Genomic DNA, 19,988 nt, shown 5'->3' on the forward strand with positions numbered 1-19,988 from the left:
AGACCATCGCTGCAACTGTTTGCCTGCATTTTCTGAGTCCTCTAAGATAACAAGAAGGAAGAAATGTAAACGCGATAGGAAATTTTTTGTTACACTAAAAACAGCAGAAAGAGTCAGGAGTGAGCGCCACGGGCAGCAGGGGGCTGTTATGGGGTGTCCCATGCAGACCAGCCTCCGCTCTCTCTGGACTCGCTCTCTGGGAATGTGCCAGCTGAAGAACATCAGATGGAGGTCAGGGACGAACGGAAATCAGAGCCGAAGTCCCATTTCTCACCCATCTTCCCAAACCCACATGGTGCCAAAGAGAGAAAATGACACTGGCACACGAGAGTTTCAGACGATGAGGACGAGGAGCGGGTTAGCTGAAGGCCGACCTCGTGGATCAAGGCAGTGAATGAGCTGCTGTCCCCGGCAATAAGGTCCCCACCCCACGGACGCGAATTCAAACTAACCCGGATAAGAAACCCTTCTCTTCAACCAGTGCTCTGATGCTAGGTCAACAGGACTAACTAGAAGAACTAGTCACCACTACTGTCCTCTCATCACCCTTAATGTGAGTTGAAGATAAAAATGTAAATAGAAAGTCAATCCACTGCCAGAAAAAAATTAGTAAAAATTAATTTTTTAAAGAAGTGTGTCACTACTCCTTCATGTTGTAACCAACTTTTCTCTATGTTTAGAAGTCTGCTCTGCCAATCTACAAATTGGCTGATTTCTATAACAAAGATGCATTTTGAAGCAAATTCAAAAAAGAGAATTAAATTGAGTCTTAGCAGTTCTGACGCTCACCAAGAAAGATTCTGAATAATAATGTATGGGAAGACAGCTTGTTGGCCCACTGGTCACCAACATGATTCTTCTAGAACATCCTGGTGATTCCTAAGGCCCCATTTCCCTTGCTCTGTCCCGTCCCCCTGGGGTCAAAGGTGCAGCAACGGCCACAAAAGGCCCCCTTCCCTCCACCATACAGCAGTGGTCTCACGGGCACATCCAGACTAGAGGCCAGGATGGGGAGCGGCCCCATCACCGAGAAGGAGAGAGAAGCCCCTCCCTCAGGATGCGGGTAATATGAAACACACGGAAGACCAGTTTTCCCTTATTTCTGGGCCTCTCTTCACAGGTCATGTCTACTCTAGTTTCTAAGAAGTGGGCAGTGGTGGGCTCACAACGATGGCCTTAGCTGGGTAAGGCATTCAAGACAGGCACCCAAGACTGCTCTGAGCCCCAGGCATTCAGGGCGGGAAGAGCTGGAGCAGGGTTCTAGAAGCTTCTGTGCCAGGAGAGGACTCCTGGGGACTTGGGGAGGAGGGGCTTGAGGAAGGGGCTGGGCGGGAGGCCAGGGTGGTGGGAGGCAGTGCAGGGGGCCCTGGGGCAGCTGCTATGTCACTATTTTACCAGGTATACCAACAGCGGATGTTACAGCTGACCCTAGGGAAAGCTGGCCAGGGAGTTACCAGCATGGCCAGGACCAAGCAATCATTGGACAGGAGGTGCTCTCAGGAAGAAAATAAATCAGGAAGCTAATAACCAATAAAAAGCAGTCAGTAACTTCCACTACATTTCCAAGAAGTCCCTGCTGGCCGTCTGTCTCAAAACAGAACGTGAAAACCATAAAAAGCGTGTCTACCAGGTTAGCACACCTAAGTTGCTTATTTATTTTCCCAATCTGAAAACACGTTTAGGTGACTGTGCTTCCCAGTTTCTGCTGGCTGTCCCGGCATAATTATTAACAGCGCCCCGTGTCTCAGGTCTGGAGGAGGAACCACATGGTCAGCCCGCATTCCTGAACGAGCGGTCAGGACGAGATCAGGAGGCAGTCGTACTGGAGGACACAGGACACGGTCACAGGCCACTTCACTAAACCTCTGCTCTCAAGCTGAGCTCCAGATTAAAGAGCTCTCCGGCAGGCGGAATGCAAACAGAACCGGATCTCTGACAGGGGCGGCAACCTTTGCTTTGACTTTGACCTTGAGAGTCGTGAGGGGCGTGGCATCATCCAGGACACAACCAACAAGGTCAGCCTCTAACAACCAGAACCGGACGTGCAGTCTGGGCTGATCCTGGGGCACACCTGGCGATGCTGTTCCGGCCAGAAGGAATCGGGACACGAGAAAACCGGGTCAGGAAGATCTTAGTGTTCTCGGATAGCACCCCATGAGCCCAGCCTCTCAGGCTCGAAAGTGACGTCTGACCCAGGTGGGCGCCAGGTGCCCGGTTTAGCAAATCCTGAAGGGTGGAGCTGGGAGCTGCCAGGTGAAAAGCCGTTCGTTCGTCTCTCCCAGTTCTGTCCCCTTCACTATCAAAAGAAAGCACGCCCCATAAAGCCCAGTCTTGCTCTGCAAACACCTCTGTGAAGAAGGTAAACCCTCTGCGGCCACCAGAGGCAGGAGCACAGGCCCTCTGCCTCCCGCCCACGCTCCCCAGGCATCCTCAGCGCCCACACTCCACCACCCCTCACCCAGCCTGTAGTGGGCTGAAGAGTGGTCCCCCGAAATTCACGTCTGCCTGGACCCTTTGGGATCAAGATAAGATGAGGTCAGGGTGCATGAGGGTGGGCCCACATCCAATGACTGGTGTCCTTCTAAGGAGAAAGCACAGAGACACAGGGAGAGGACCACATGAAGACACAGGCAGGGATCGGGGCAACACATCTACAAGCCAAGGAACACCGAGGGCTGCCAACGACATCAGAAGCCGGAAGAGAGCCCAGGAAAGGATTCTCCCCCACAGCGTCCAGAAGGAACCAACCCTACCGACACCTGGATCTCGAACTTTGGGCCTCCAGAGCTGAGAGACGACACACTTCTGTCCTTTAAGCTCCCATCTGTGCTGCAGCCTCCCAGACTCCCCCCGTCCCCACTGCGCTGTGTGCCCACCAGGAGCAGGGACAGCCAGGAGGGCTCCATCAGGGAGCAATGCACAAAACGCCAACCACAATGCGCACCCAGGACAGACCAGAACCTTCCAAACATGTTCAGACTCTTACTCTGGAGACCTGTTTGCATCACAACACGTTGGTAGGAAGGAAAGCATTCTCTCGTCAGAGCCTGTTGTTTTCGGGCTCAGAAGGAAAGTCAGTGTCTATTTCTCTCCCTTGAGCAAGTAATCTTTGTTCAACAATAAACCTGCTCGCCCTGGGGACCCGGTTAAGCACGTGACCTGCTCTCCTGCAGGTCAAAAACGTCGAGCCTGAGCAATTTCACGCGGCCTCTCCAGGTTACATGAAGAGGACCTGTGCCACACGGACCCTCAGTGTGGGCAGAAAGGACTGAACTCAGCGGGCCCTGCACAGGGCGATGCCCAGGCCCGGGTCGGCAGGAGGCATATTTTTATTAGCGTTTCCAATAGGAAGGTTGGATTTGGGTGAATCACCCAGATGACCTTCACTAGGTCTTTCTTTGAACACGTGCACAGACACGTACACACATAGACACACGTGCACGTGCATGCAGGCACACGCACACACCCCAAATCCAGGAGGAGGCTGCTACAGGGTGGACAGCCCAGCACTAGAGCCAGATTCTGAATTCGAATCTGGATTCGTCCCTCTCCTGCACTGTGACACAGGGCAAGTTCCTGAACCTCTCTGTGCTCCTCCCAGGGGGCATTTCCTCTGCCCCAAACCAGGGACGATAAGCCTGCCTCAGTGGACTGGGAGGATGAATTACGGTGCAGAAGCCCCGAGGGCAGGGCTCAATGTGAGCCGTGGTACCCAGCCCCCAGACTCACTGCGCCAGAGCCGGGAGCGAGACCTTCCCCCAGGAGGTGTCCACTCACCTAGCGGTGAGCTCTTCTGATCGTCTCTCAGCCCAGATATCTCACAAGCAGAACAGACCCAACCATGTGGGGTCAAGGCTTACCCCTCGGTGCGCCCCACGTCCAGTCAGCTAGGCCAGCACAATTCCTCTCGCTAAGAGTCAGGTTACTGCATGGGGTCAAGGGGCTGTCGGTTCCCGGGGCAAGGCACCACAGGAGGCAGGCTCCAGGGCACAGAGGGGGCGTCGCCACGTACCGTGGACACTGGAGCAGGCCTGCTTCAGCATGGGCTTGTCCATCTTCTTGGCGTAAAAGGCCGCGTACCACACGCGCAGCTCAGTGCCAGCGGGGATGTCCCGTGAGGTGGTGAAGTACACGTCGCTGCCGTGCTGGTAGGCCGTGAGGTTCTGGTGCTCGGCCTCCACCGCCGGCCGCACCAGCATCATCCAGTTGCAGTCATCCTCGTTGGAAGTGTCGAAGCACACGGGGTGCCCGTCCTTCTGGAACACCTGAGGGCGAGCACATCCCGCCGAGGGGCCAGGCAAGGAGCTGGTTATCCACTGGTCTGTGTGTCAGTGTCTGTGTATGTGCATGCGTGCGGTGAGGGGTGGTCCCCAGCAGCCAGTCTAGACAGTGCCGCATCAGAGGCCCTATCAGGCTCCATACGAGCCCTGTTTGGGTTTGCAGTGGTTAGGAGGGTCACAGGGGGACCATGTGCTTCAGACAGGTCAGGCTGGTCACAGGCACAAGGGAGGCAGTAGACACAGCAAAAGGTCCAGGGATCATTGGGACACCTGAGGTCTATGCATGGCCCAGTTGGGAACTGGGATGCTTGAATTCTAATCATGGTCCAGGTGTCAATGGGACACCTGAGGTCTATGCATGGCCCAGTTGGGAACTGGGATGCTTGAATTCTAATCATGGTCCAGGTGTCAATGGGACACCTGAGGTCTATGCATGGCCCAGTTGGGAATTGGGATGCCTGAGTTCTACTCGTGGCTCAGGTGGGCATGTGGATACTGGCTCTGTTACAAGTGCGTCTGTGACTTCAGCAAAGCTCCTCCCTCTCTATAAGCTGCGCCCTCATCTGTAACTCAGCCCCACTGCTTTATGGATTAAATGCGGGCAGGGAGCAGGGGAGAAACTTAAATATTTTGAAGTTCAAAGTAACCGCATGAGTCTAGGAGGCTTTTGCCCCCTGTTTTCTGATGCAATCATGGCCTCCTTGCTATAGGAAGAAATCTCTCGCCTCTCCTGAGCCTTTCTTAATAAGGGCTCCCCTCTGCTAATGAGCTAGAGGCCCCCTGTGAGGATGGAGCCCTTGGAAGCGAAGGGAGCAGGGAGAGGGGGCCATCAGGTGTCTAGTGACCCCCAGCTGGTGTGGGGGCATGCTCCCAGCTGGCCTCTGCCCTCCCTCTGGTGGGCACGAAGTTGTCCCCAGGCACACAGGTACTCAACGCTGAGCCTCTGCTGAAAACAACTCAATACCAGATGCAGACCTTGAGAATCGAGTCCTTGAAAGAAACCAAAATGGGCACAAAGGTCTTTTTCAAAGAGGCAGCGGCCTGGCCATGTATCCACAGCGACAGTGGGCATCAACCTCCGGGTCCTGTGAAGGGTGGCAGCCAACTGCCTTCCCGGGGTGTGGCCTCAGGCCTCTTTACATACTCCCTTCACGTGAAACAGCCTTTCTTTCTTTTAGTTCTTTTTTCATAAATAAATCAAGTGCCTTTCCTTTTTCCATTTCACTGAAATCTGCCTTGTCAGCTCAATTTTCTGAGGACTCCAAAAACTCGGGGTTATCTATTCCATCTCTGTCCTGAAACACGGGGATCTCTGTTAAGGGTCCCTAAGAGAAGTTCACTCTGTGTAAGTGCCGCCTGACCAGCACCGCTCCCTCCCTTGTTGATTTCACGGGCGTGTCTGAGGCCTTGCTCTGGGCCCGGACCACGAACACCACCCGCCTCCCCGGGCCTCACGGGGCATCCACAGGTCTTCCTTTAACTATTCTAAGCCTTCTCTGCAATTTATATCCACTTTGTTTTCCTCAATTTCACATAAAGGCTGTCTTTTCCCAGTCTGATGTGCTGCTTAGAGCTGCCAAACTTTGTCCTGGTGGCTCATCGCTGCATCAAGAAAACACCTTCCATTTGCAGGAGCTTTGCAGAGTACCCCACGCTCCGCAGAGGTATGAAAATAAGCATGGGACGCACCCCTGCAGAAATTTAGAGAATCGCTGCCCCCCAAAGCCCTGTAACAAGATCAGCCTCGGCTGTAAGAGAAGCAAAGCCAGCATCTGCGCTCTATTCTTGCACACGCTTTAAATACACTCTCGTGAGTGTTTTGCAAAGTTGAAAATTACAAAATACAAACTTAACTTGGATGCTCTTGTGATATAAAAACAAACTAAAAAAAAAAAAGAAGAAAGAAACAGTGTTTTGGAAATTAAGCAGAACTGAAATATTTAGAGCAGCTTCCAGGACGTTTATAAAGCACTGGAACTCTGTGGCTACGACTCCCCATTCGCAGGGAGGGAAGTCGTCAAACAGCCAGTTCCCGAGCTCCCCACGGCACCGGCCTTTACCTTCAGGGGAAAGGCAGATTCCTTCTCCCATTTGGCGACCCGCCGAGACTCAAATGGACCAAACTGCGTCCGCTTGACGAGCTGAGTGACAGCAAACACTCCTTCGGCTCCGTCTTCCAGTCGTCTGATCTCCAAGTTGGAAGGGAGAGACGACCTAGAAATGGAACAAACAGAGGCTGTGGGCTCCTGAGTGCCCTTGGCTGAGGGCGGCCACTCACACCAGGGGACAGACGGTTAAGATAAGAGCTCAACGAAGGGGCCATTCGCCACAGGGTGCATTTAAAATCTCCACCTGGGAGACAGGGCTGACAGGCATACATGCTCTGCGTGTGGGTGCGATGGGCCAGCGAGGTGACCCAGACCAGGCTCTCGCCTGCAGAGGCGCACGGTCCAGAGAGGGAGGGAAGACCACAGAGCGCCCCAGGACCAGGTGCCACGTGGAAAGTACCACAGGAAAGATACCAAGCACCACGGCATTCCACAGACCAGAGAAGGGTTTCCAGCCAGGCTGAACTGGGCCGGTTTCATTGCAGATGTGGCCTTTTTAAGTAAACTAGCAGAATGTCAAGGATGGGACACTGAAGGAGGGAGGCAAGTGGCCTGGGACCTCAGGATGCGCAAGCCTGTCCAGGAACAGGGCAGACATGCAGGGCCTGGAGCACAGCCCCTCGCAGGAGTGTGCGGGATGCAGCTGAGATGAGGAACCTGACCACAGGGGTCCTGGTGCCAGGTCGATGGCTCCCGTTGGATTTTCCTGGGCAGCGTGGGCCATTGACGGTTTTGGAGAGAGCTGATCAGATCTTGACTCTAGGCAAAAATATCAGTCTCTTTGTTTTGAGATGGTAAATCACAGTGAGAAAAAGTAAATAAAGAGGCTCGGAAAACCAGTTGGGAGAGTTCTAGAAACAGCACTGATAAGATGATAATTTTAGCATCTCCATGCGCCAGGCCTGTGTCATATATAATGGTCACAACTTTACAGGGGGTACTGTTAAACTTTCCACTTTACAGATGAGGCAAGTGAGGTGTGGAAAGAATGCCTCATGCGAGTTCAAACAGCTGCCACGTGGCAGACGTGGCTGTGACCTGGGCAGTCACTCAGAGCCCTTGCTCCGGCCCACGGGGTGACCCAGGGCCCCACAGGGAAACATGGAATGGCAGAGCCTCTGAGCCTCCTCACCAGACCTGCTGGTGCTTTTCCAGAAGCTGCGATGGCTTTGCCTTGTTATCTGCCCATGGGTCCCCCCACCACCCACCTTGCCCATGGCAGGTGTCTGTCAGATGGCAGGCCTGGATTTGGACCACGGGGAAAACTGAGTGAGCAGACCCACAACTTGGCCATCACTGCTCAATGCATAAACCAACTCAGCGCATCGGCTTCTCAACGGCTGCCGCGCTGGGTCTCAGACAGCTTGGTTCCGAAGAACCACAAACTAGATGTAAGCCGTTCCCTCTGAAGCCACATGTCCTGGCTGGTCCTCGCCGGTCCTGGCCACAGGCGACTTCCACAGGGATGGAAGTCATGGGGGCCTCTGGAAAGTGAGAGCAGTCCTTCTCACTCAGTCTTTCTTCTCCTTCTTCTGCCGTTTCCTCCCTTTCTGCAGATGTGGAGGCCACCAGGCTCTCGCCCCAGTCGACAGACAGACAACCCTGTTTGACAGGCTGGACAGTGAAAACAGCTCGAGGCGGTCACTCACCTTGCCCGGCTTAACACAAAGGAGTCTTTGACCATGACCACGGGGCCCAGCTCGGGACACTCAGAGTCGTGGTACTGGCTGCAGTCTTCACACCCTGCGAACAGACAGACACCTGAGCGTCAGAGGGGACGGCGTGCAGGGAGGGAGACGCCCGAAGAACACGGTGCGGCCCCAGGCCCAGGATGCAGACTCCCTGCCTGATGGGGTGAGCGACAGTGCTCCCCACAAACATAAAAGGAGTGGGAACACAGGCCATGCCCCCCAAGGAAAAGACTCTGCTCTATAGGACATTTCAAGGCACACAGGGTCACCTCTACAGTGACAAGGAACAAGATCTTTCCCAGGAATGAGGATAAGTGAAAATTCACCAATTTAACCTGTTTACCATAAATCTAACATACTGCGAATCCCTTTCTAAACCCTGGGATTACTTTTCTGAATCAAATGCCACCCCCTGCAAAGCACCCTTTGCCAGGAGCCCTGAGAAAGATGATCCTTGTGAAACCACACCCCCATGGCACACTTCTCATGCAATAAATCACGTTTCTTAAAGTAAAATCATTTCCATTTAAAAAGCAACAGTTTTTCTGCGTTATGAGAACAAAATGTGGATGTGGCTTTGCCCAGACAGCAAGGCCGCACCCATGTGCATCTAAGGCCAGGCCGCGGCCCACTTACAGATAAACATGATCTCCTCGCTCCCGTCTTCGGCCATCGCCGACACCTGTCAGGACACAGAGAGCATCGTTAACGATGAGCTTTTTCCCAAAGCAATTTTTAAAGACAATTCCTGCTAAGGGCCCCCTCTGGCCTGCGGGCCTTGCCTTGTGCTTCAAAGGCCACGTGCCACAGGGGCCCCTTTATCGTGGGATGGAGCCAGGGGGGCCTCGAAATGTTTCTCACCTGAAATAAAGTTGTTCTTTAATAAAGGCAATGGATTTGAATGGCTCTAGAAACTCAGACTTTCATCTTTTTCTATTAGCTCTTGGTTTCCATTTGTAAAGTAGCCATAGCACCATTTTTAAAAAGCCAGTTTTCACACTGTCACTTCTTTTTTTCCTCCCTGCCTGGACTGTGAATTCCTCCAGGGCAACCACGTCTAGTCCAATGCAACCTCTGTTTTTCTTCAGCTGCTAATCTGGGCCTGACACCCAGGACACACTGATTTCTCTTGGGGACTAAAGCAGCACATGGCACCATGGAGGAAGCGTCACATAAGCCTTCATCACATCCACTCATCCTACTCATCCTTTGGGGTTCACGTCAAGAGCCACCTCCACGGTGGGCAGCTGAGGTCAGACCCCCACATATTTGCAGGGTGATCTGGACATGTTAATTCTGGGGCCTCGGGTTCTTGACCTATAAAATGGAAATACAGATGCTCACCTCACGCACTTTCAGGGGCAGCATGAAAGGCGACACACCCAGGACATGCCTCCTCTCTCGCACTCCCTCCATCACCAGTTCAGCCACCCAGCAGATCCCTCCTGCATCCCACTTCTGGTCCAGCCCCTCGGTGTGTACCGCTGGGTACCTCTCAGGGACAGTGTGCAGGCTGGCACTCCCTGGATGCTGACTCCGCCACCCTCTGCCCCGTTCCCAGCCCCAGCCACTCGAAGGCTGAAGGGCAGACAATGCTGAGTCCAGAGGAAGAGTCCCATCTGCCGAACACGTTTCATGAGCAGAGAGGAGAAGACAGTCGGAAACTTCCCTACGGAAGAGTGACTGGGCTACGAGGAAACAAGGCAGAGACGGGATTTCCAATCTGCCCTTAAAATGCCAAGGACAAATGACCAGGGCATGTTTCTCTCCAAACACAGTACCGTGTTTTTTCTTTTTCTGCAAACACCCATTTAAGTTACAAGGTGGCTTCTGCGGCCCTCACAGCTTCCACGTACGGTTTCCTGGTTGGTGGGCTCCAAGAGTGTGGTCAGGGACCTGTCTGAACGGGGACGGCAGCTGGTCCCCAGGCAGAAGGTGAGGAGAGACAGGGAGGCAAAGAAAGGAGGGGAAGCCGGCGTTGATGAGCTGCTGAAGTGACCCCAGAGCCCAAGCACCCGTCCCCCCACCGCAGGAGCCCCCTCCGCCCGCCACAGTGGCTCACGGGCGAGGGCGTTCTGCCAAGGGGACGGCGGGGTGTGAACAGGTGGCCCCGGATCTGCAGTCGGACCACGGGCGACGGCAGAATACACAGGCCCTACAAGAACGCGGACGAGGGGACCGTGCCCGTCTTCCCCGTGGAGGCCTGGCTGAATCCCCCAGGCCAGCGCCGGCCTCCGCTCTGGCCTCTGAAGAGGGAGGCAAAGCAGACGGTGCCTTGTCCCCTGGGTCCCCAAGGAAGCAGCTCCTCCAGGCGTACGGGCTGGGAGAGGAAACCCGGGCAAGATGAGTTTAGAAGTGGCCGCAGGAAGAAAACAATGGAGGGGCAAGAAAATGCGAAGCTTTAGCCTCTTATTATCCTGCGCTCTTGTCATATTTAAATGTCTGAGTCCTGGCAATAACATTCTTTATTAGAAGGATCTAGCCCTTGAAACGTGGTCCCTAAAATGGTTCTTTAAGCCCCAAAGCAGAGATCACGGCCATCCCGGGCAGCGGGTGAGGCCTGAAGGAAGGGAGCATCCGGAAATGTGTGCTCGTGGCAAAATCCCATTAGCACTCAGAATGTTCCTTTCTAGAAGGGAAGTCCAGCCTCAGTCTCCAGACTTCCACAGCATGTAAGAAATCCCAGAATAAAGGATCGTAGATCGTGCTGCTGTAGGAAAAGGACAGAAAAAGACTAAAAGCATGAGGTTCGGCCATTTTAACCACCGATCCTGGGAAAACTTGCCTGACACGGGTGGTTCTCAAAGTGTGGCCCCTGGACCAGCAAACAGTAGTACCCGCAGCACCCGGGGAATTTCTTGGAAATGCAGCTTCCCGGGCCCCGCCCCAGACCCGCTGCGGCAGCCTCTCTGCGACAGGACCCCCGACCCTGTGTTTCCACAAAGCTCCAGCTTATTCTGATGCAGCTCAAGTCTGAGGATGGCCGCTTAACCTGAACTCCTCTAAAGACACATAAGACTATGACCCCAAAACTCTAACTGACCAACCACACTGATCGTCAGAAGGCCACAGAGTGGTGTCAGGAAACCGGATTTACCACGGATGTCAGGCAGGCTCAGGGCAGCACCATCTGCACGTAACCTGGTGGAAATGGGGACGGAGGCGGCAGCTTGGACAAAAGGTCTCTAGGACAACTGGGGTTTACAAGCAAGCCCCAGTGATGCCAACTCTTAGAAGAATTTTGAAAAATAAGACTAAGTGAGAGGAACGGGTCTACCTTATTTTAAGCTTGATTATAAAGCTACAGCAATGACGACTTTGGTATTGGTGAAGGGACAGACACATAGATCAATGGAAACCAAGACACAGACCAACACAAATATGCTCGGTCATTTTTTTTTTTAAGATTGGCACCTGAACCAACTGGCACCTGAATCTGTTGCCAATCTTTTTATCTTTTTTCCTTCTTTTTCTTCTTCTCCCTAACTCTCCCCAGTACGTAGTTGTATATTCTAGTTGTGGGTCCTTCTGGTTGTGGTATGTGGTATGCTGCCTCAGTGTGGCCTGATGAGCGGTGCCGTGTCTGCGCGCGGGATCCGAATTGGCGAAACCCTGAGCCACCGAAGTGGAGCACTTGAACTTAACCACTCGGCCACGGGGCCGGCCCCTCAGTGATTTTTGACAGAGGTGTACAAGCAATTCAATGGAAGAAGGACAGCCTTCTCGACAAATGGAGCTGGAGCAAATGGACATCCACAGGCAAAAAAAAATAACTGTGACCTCACAGATTATACAAAAATTAACTCATAATGGAAGACAGACTTAAAACATAAAACAGTATAAGTTTTTAGGAAAATATAGGAGAAAATCTTTGCGATCTAGGGCTAGCCAGTTTTTGGACTTCTCACCCAAAGCACTGTCTGTAAAAGGCAAATTAAATTGGACTCTATAAAAATTTAAAATTGCTCTACAAAAGATGCTGTTAAGAGGATGGAAAGACGAGCTAAAGACTGGCAGACCTTTTGGCAAACCACATATCTGTATCCAGAATATGGAAAAGAACTCTCAAAATTCCACAGTAAAAAGAAACAATCCAATTAGAAAATGGGCAAGAGACATTTCACCAAGGAAAATAGATGAACGGCAAAGAAGCACATGAAAAGATGTCCAACATCATTAGCCACCAGGGAAATGCAGGTCAAAACCACGAGATCACCACACATCCATCAGAACCACACAAACGCTGGCGAAGACAAGGAAACACTGGGCTCTCATCTGCGGCGGGTGGGAATGTAAAACCATTTGGCCGTTTCTGATAAAACCAACATGCACTTGGCCTATGACCCAGCAATGGCAGTGGTGGGCATTTATCCCAGAGAATTGAAAACTTACATCCACACAAAATCCTGTACGCACTTGTTCCCAGAAGCTTTATTCAAAACAGCCGAAACTGGAAACAACCCAGGTGTCCCTCAATGGGTGAATTAACGATCTGTGGTCCATCCACACTCTGGAATACTGGTCAGCAATTAAAAGGACTGAACTATAGATATACGCACACTCCACAGATCTAGATGAATCTCCAGAATGGTACTGAGTGAAAAAAGTCAATCCCAAAAGGTTCATACTGTGTGATCCCATTTATATGACATTCCTTTTTCTTTTTCCTCCCCAAAGCCCCAGTATATAGTTGCATATCCTAATTGTAAGTCATTCTAGCTCTTCTATGTGGGATGCCGCCACAGCATGGCTTGATGAGTGGTGTATAGGTCTGTGCCCAGGATCCGAACTGGTGAACCCCAGCTGCCCAAGTGGAGTGCACGAACTTAACCATTATGCCACCGGGCTGGCCCTTACATTCTTTTTTTTTAAGGTTTGCCCTGAGTTAACATCTGTTGCCAATCTTCTCTTTTTTTTTTTTCCCCTCCTCAAAGCCCCAGTACATAGTTGGATATTCTAGTTGTAGGTCCTTCTAGTCCTATGTGGGATGCCACCTCAGCATGGCTACTGACAGACGAGTGGTGTGGTTCTGCGCCCGGGAACTGAACCTGGGCTGCCAAAGTGGAGTGTGCCAAACTTTAACCTCTAGGCCATTAGGCCTGGCTCTATATGACATTCTTTTTTTTTTTTTTTTTTTTTTTTTAAGATTTTATTTTTTCCTTTTTCTCCCCAAAGCCCCCCGGTACATAGTTGTGTATTCTTCGTTGTGGGTTCCTCTAGTTGTGGCATGTGGGACGCTGCCTCAGCGTGGTCTGACGAGCAGTGCCATGTCCGCGCCCAGGATTCGAACCGACGAAACACTGGGCCGCCTGCAGCGGAGCGCGAGAACTTAACCACTCGGCCACGGGGCCAGCCCCTCTATATGACATTCTTGAAATGACAAAATCACAGAGATGAAGAACAGATCAGTGGTTGGTGGGGGTTAAGGGGGGGATGGGGTGGAAGGAAAGAGGGTGTGGCTCTAAGAGGGCAGCAGGAAGGACCCCTGTGGGGAGGAACACCCTGTATCTTGTCTGTATGGATGCACGCATCCTGGATGTCACGTTGTGCTGGAGTTCTGCAAGATGCTCCCACTGGGGGGAACTAGATAAAGAGCACACGGAGCTCTCTGCATTATTTTTTACAACTATATGTGAATCTACAATTATCTCAAAATAAAAAGTTTTATTAAAAAAAGATATGGAGGGGACCCCAGGACCAGAGCGCTTTCCTGGGGAATTTTACCAAACTTTCAGAGAGGATTTAATACCTATCTTTCTCAAGCTATTCCAAAAAATTAGGGAAGATGGAACACTTCCTAACACATTCTACGAGGCCAACATCACGCTGATACCAAAGCCTGACAAGGACAACACAAAAAAGGAGAACTACAGGCCAATATCGCTGACGAACACAGATGCAAAAATCCTCAACAAAATATTGGCAACCCGAATACAGCAATACATCAAAAGGATCATATACCATGATCAAGTGGGATTCATACCAGGGACACAGGGATGGTTCAACATCTGCAAATCAATCAACATGATACACCACATCAACAAACTGAGGAATAAAAACCACATGATCATCTCAACAGATGCAGAGAAAGCATTTGACAAGATCCAACAGCCATTTATGATAAAAACTCTTTTTTTTTTTTTTTGAGGAAGATTAGCCCTGAGCTAACTGCTGCCAATCCTCCTCTTTTTGCTGAGGAACACTGGCCCTGAGCTAACATCCATGCCCATCTTCCTCTACTTTATATATGGGACGCCTACCAAAGCATGGCTGTTGCCAAGCGGTGCCATGTCCACACCCAGGATCCAAACCAGTGAACCCTGGGCCACCAAGAAGCAGAACGTGTAAACTTAACCGCTGCGCCACCGGGCCAGCCCCTATGATAGACACTTTTAACAAAATGGGGATAGAAGGAAGTTACCTCAATATAATAAAAGCCATATATGACAAACCCACAGCCAACATCATACTCAATGGGCAAAAACCGAGCCCCATCCCTCTGAGAACAGGAATAAGACAAGGGTGCCCACTATCACCACTCTTATTCAACACAGTACCGGAGGTGTTGGCCAGAGCAATTAGGCAAGAAAAAGAAAGAAAAGGAATCCAAATAGGAAGTGAAGAAATGAAACTCTTGCTGTTTGCAGATGACATGATCTTATATACAGAAAAACCCCCAAAATCCATTGGAAAACTAATAGAAATAATTAACAACTACAGTAAAGTTGCAGGGTACAGAATCAACTTACAAAAATCAGTTGCTTTTCTATCCTCCAATAATGAAGTTACAGAAAGAGAACTCAAGAATACAATTCCATTTGCAACCGCAACTAAAAGAATAAAGTACCTAGGAATAAATTTAACCAAGGAGGTGAAGGACTTATACAATGAGAACTATAAGACCTTACTGAAAGAAACTGATGACAACATAAAGAGATGGAAAGACATTCCATGCACATGGATTGGAAGAATAAACATAGTTAAAATGTCCATACTACCCAAGGCAATCTACAGATTCAATGCAATCCCTATCAGAATCCCAATGACATTCTTCACAGAAATAGAACAAAGAATCCTAAAATTCATATGGGGCAGCCAAAGACCCCGAATTGCTAAGGCAATCCTGAGAAAAAAGAACAAAGCTGGAGGCATCACAATCCCTGACTTCAAAATGTTCTACAAAGCCATAGTGACCAAAACAGCATGGTACTGGTACAAAAACAGGCACACAGATCAATGGAACAGAACTGAAAGCCCAGAAATAAAACCACACATCTACAGACAGTTAATCTTCGACAAAGGAGCTGAGAACATACAATGGAGAAAAGGTAGTCTCTTCACTAAACAGTGTTGGGAAAACTGGACAGCCACATGCAAAAGAATGAAGGTAGACCACTATCTCACATCACATACAAAAATAAACTCAAAATGGATCAAAGACTTGAAGTTATATCCTGAAACCATAAAACTCCTATAGGATAACATAGGTAGTACACTCTTTGACATCGAACTAAAAAGGATCTTTTCAAATATCATGTCTTCTCAGACAAGGGAAACAAAAGAAAAAATAAACAAGTGGGACTTCATCAGACCAAAGAGCTTCTGCAAGGCAAAAGAAACTAGGACCAAAACAAAGAGACAACCCATCAATTGGGAGAAAATATTTGCAAATCATATATCTGACATGGGGTTAATCTCCATAATATATAAGGAACTCACACAACTGAATAAAAAAGCAAACAACCCGATCAAAAAGTGGGCAGAGGAGATGAACAGACATTTTTCCAAAGAAGATATACACATGGCCAATAAACACACGAAAAGATGTTCAACATCACTAATCCTCAGGGAAATGCAAATCAAAACTATACTTAGATACCACCTTACGCCTGTTAAAATGGATATAATCACTAAGACTAAAAATAACAAATGTTGGAGAGGGTGTGGAGAGAAGGGAACCCTCATCCACTGCTGGTGGGAATGCAAACTGGTGCAGCCACTATGGAAAACAGTATAGAGATGCCTCAAAAAACTAAAAACAGAACTACCATATGACCCAGCTATCTCACTACTGGGTATCAACCCAAAGAACTTGAAATCAACCACCCAAATAAGCATATGTGCCCCTATGTTCCTTGCAGCACTATTCACAATAGCCAAGACATGGAAACAATCCAAGTGCCCATCGACTGATGATTGGATAAAGATGTGGTGTATATATACAATGGAATACTACTCAGCCAGAAGAAAAGACAAATTCATCCCATTTGCAATACCATGGAAGGACCTGGAGGGTATTATGCTGAGTGAAATAAGCCAGACTGGGAAAGACAAACACTAGATGATTTCACTCATATGTGGAATATAAACAAACACACGGATAAAGAAAATAGCTCAGTGGTTACCAGGGGAGTGGGCTTGGAGGGTGGGCACAGGGGGTGAAAGGGAGCACTTATGCGGTGACAGTCAAGAAATAATGGACAACTGACATCTCACATTGATGTAAACTATTATAAACTCAATTAAAAAAAGATATGGAGGGGAGATCTGTAGATTAAAAGTGACTTCAAGCACAACGTGTGGGTGTGGTCTGGATCCTAATGGAAAACTTTCATTGGACCACTGAGAAGGTGAATGCTGAGTGCACCCTGGACCACACTATGGAACCAGTATTATACCGTTTTAGGTGGACTATGGTATTGTGGCTCTTCTTCAGAGTCCTTCTCTCATAGAGACCCAGACTGAAACATTTACAAAGTCAATCACACAATCAAGGTTTGATGCCAAGTTCTATTGGTGGGGAGTCCTGGACAGGGGCGGAAGGAGCAGATCAGGCCCGGGTGACAGCAGCTGGGCTTGGTGATGCATGTGGGGGTCAGCGGTTGCTAGCCTGTCCACTGTTTTGTGCGTTCAAGTTTTTCATAATAAAATTATTTGCAAGTAGTGCTGACACACCCTCTTCCCACATCCCCTCTTCCATCCTTCCAGCAAAGCCAGCCTTGGAAATGCGCCCAGTCCCATCAACTCTTTTTCTTTACCTCACTTGGCCTCTTGGTGGCATGGACACGGCTGGCCGCTCTCAGGTCTCGACAGTCCCACCTCTCTCGTCCTCTCCCTGCGGTAAACCTCCTCCACCATCTGATCTTAGTCTTGGCTCTCCTTGGGCTCAGCCCTGGCCCCTTCCCACGTCTCCTCGCGCTCGACCCTCTCCCCAGGCAGTCACGCCCATTTCTGAGGCTGACATTAACACCACATAGAGGCCGGTGCCTTTCCTCCGAGTCCCACATGTACGTCCAGCTGCCCAACTGCACCTTCACCTGGAAGGCCATGAGCAGCTCAACGTGCCAAAAATGAACAGCAGACCGCTCCCAGGTCCCCGGCCAGATCTGTCCGTCCTGTGCCGCCCACATCTCAGAACACGGCTGTCAGAGACCTGGACTCACCTGTCACCTCCCATCGTCACACAGACTCTACCTGCAGCCTCCACCACCTCCCTCGGCCACGCCCCACCTTCTCCCCTTGGAAGGCTGCAAGGATCTCTGGACGGCTCTTCCTGCTCCACCCTGGCCCCCAACCCAGTCTCCACACCGCAATGGACTCTTCTAGACAGGAACCCAATCACATTACTTGACAGCCTGAAATTTAATGGCTTTCCACCGTCCCTGGGACAAAACCCAAAGGCACCAGCCTCCTCTGCCCACATCCCCCTCGCTGACCCTCTGGGGCCCAAGGCCTTGTTTTAGTCCCCAGAAACGCCACGTTCCCTGCTGCCTCCAGGCCTCTCACATGCTGTTCCCCACGCCTGGAACCTCTCCCGGCTCTGACGCTCACTGACGCCTCCTCATTCTTCTCATCTTGGCATAACTGTCACTTCCTTGGGGACGGTTTCCTGACCCGCCTGCCTAAATTAGGGCCCTCGTGACTCTTCCTAAAAGCACCCTGCAACTCTCCCTCCCCGCGCTTTTCACCTCTGCAACGTCTACGTGCGTATCATTTCTCTGTGACTGAAGGGCCGAGCGGACAAGAACCACCAGCACAGGCTCAGGCCTGCACGAGCCAGGCGCAGGGGGCGGGACACCTGAAACAGAATCAGCCACTTCTCAGGGTACTCCCCTCCACTCCTCCGGCCACCTCCCCTGCCACACCACCCCCAGCTACGGACCCCAGGTCCCCTCCACGTGCACGGCCTGCTTCCTGCAGTCCCCGTCCTCTGCCTGTGTCCCCCTTCCTCGGAGTCCGCCCCTGGAAGTCCCCCCATCTTTCAGGACAGAGCCCAACCTCACCCCCCCAGACACCCTCCTCCCCTTCAATTCCTCTCCCCACCCCTCTAGTCCCAAACGAAAGAGGACGCTGCCTAGTAAACAGTTATCTCCAGCCGTCCTTTGAGTCACGTGCACTGCCTGGTTTTGCACGAGGTTATTAACAGAAGCTTCATAGTGATCCTTCTGCTCACTGCCTTTCTCAACCCTTACGTCCTCCGTACGTGACACTGTCTGCAGGGGAGCCTCGAGACAGTGTTGACGGGACTCCCTCTGTACGCCAGATGGTTAAAAGCTGGCTGGAAAGTTCCAAATGCTCCATTTGTACCATTTATGCCAGGAAGTCCGACAGTTTGGTTAGATTAGCAGTGAGACCTAAATAAGAAATTTTACATGTTCCCAGTAAAAAGTGATTTTAAATGCTTATATCACTTTTTCAGGAGCACCCGCTAGGCACAAGGTTCCCAGGCCACCTCCAGCCCAGGACTCGGACAGCGGGCGGGGCTCGGTGCTGCCCGCCTCGGGCTGGCTCAGAGCTAGGGCCCCCTCGTCTGCGGCCTCCTGGGGATGGCTGCATGGCCTGTCCTGGCTCTCCCAGGGCATCTGTCTTCTCTCCCTTGGACACGAGGCCCGTTGGAGGGTTTCCAGCTACATGTACTTGAAAGAAAGTTTAAACAGAAAATCTGTTAGTGAAGAAATCTTGCAAACCAATAACACTATTATGGGAAACAGTGGCTTTTCAGGACAGTGTCTGGTACCCACGAGAACATTCTATCAGCAAATACGACAACACCCCTCTCTCGCCCAGGTAGTCCCCAGACACCTACCACCGCCAAGCGGTGCTGAAAAACTGTTTTATTTGGGGCGGCAGGATGCGTAGGAGCCCTCTCCCTGTCCACAAAATACGGCAGGACGAGGGGCGGCCCAGAGCCTGCTGGAGGGGACCCTGGGGGGGCTGAGGTGCAGGATCCGGATTTGGCCAAACAAACACGTCCTCATCTTCCACTTCTGGGGAGCAGCCAGCGAATACTTCAATCCCCAGGGGAAACCCTACGCATCTGTTTCTCAGTACAAAGGGGGAAAGGTCTAGAACAAAGCACACCAGCTTTCCCCGTGGTCACCAGGCAGATGGGTCCTGCAGGGTTCCATCACAAAGTCACTCAGCTGTACGGGGTCTGGGAGCACGGCTGCAGGGGAGCACCAGGCCAGTCCCATTCCTCCAATCACGGCCTAGAGCTCGGGGCCCAAGGGGACCTGCCAGCCCGCGCCTGGCCCCCTCAGGCAGGTGGGACGAGGAGCCGGGTCCCTTCCTACACCTGCAAAGGTTCATCACCCAGATTTCTGAGATGCGGGACAATGCCCGACGACGCCCCACTGCCATCCTCAGCTCAGAAGGCCGAGAAACCTCATCAGACTATTTCGAGTTTTGCTCGAACTTTCCATAAAGAGGGTGTGGTTCGACAGAACACCGACCACTCGGGGTTTCTACAACCTCCCACGAGTCAAACACCGATCTGGAGAAGAGACAGAACCAGATGGGCAAGGCTTCTCTTCCAGCTGAGTTTCCCCAGGAAAACAGGTCTGCACCAGGGGGCCTGGAAGGGGAAAGAAAAGCACGTGGATGCTCTACCTGGCCTCAGCGGAACATGG

General features: G+C 51.2%; 1 protein-coding gene across 4 annotated transcripts in view; it reads right to left on the bottom strand.

The window, feature by feature from the left end:
• The window catches only part of PRDM15 (PR/SET domain 15), a 71,943-nt gene that overhangs the window by 40,981 nt on the left and 10,974 nt on the right, over nucleotides 1-19,988 (bottom strand). For all 4 annotated transcript variants that reach the window (XM_070598069.1, XM_070598067.1, XM_070598070.1 and 1 more), the window contains exons 2-5: nucleotides 8,716-8,761; nucleotides 8,038-8,131; nucleotides 6,341-6,494; nucleotides 4,013-4,265 (exon numbers count right to left, since the gene is read on the bottom strand). In XM_070598069.1, the coding sequence (XP_070454170.1) occupies nucleotides 4,013-4,265; nucleotides 6,341-6,494; nucleotides 8,038-8,131; nucleotides 8,716-8,752 (538 nt within the window). In that variant the 5' untranslated portion in view covers nucleotides 8,753-8,761. The remainder of the gene's footprint in view (nucleotides 1-4,012; nucleotides 4,266-6,340; nucleotides 6,495-8,037; nucleotides 8,132-8,715; nucleotides 8,762-19,988) is intronic.

This window comes from Equus przewalskii, chromosome 27 (assembly GCF_037783145.1).
Source record: "Equus przewalskii isolate Varuska chromosome 27, EquPr2, whole genome shotgun sequence".
Taxonomy (NCBI): domain Eukaryota; kingdom Metazoa; phylum Chordata; class Mammalia; order Perissodactyla; family Equidae; genus Equus; species Equus przewalskii.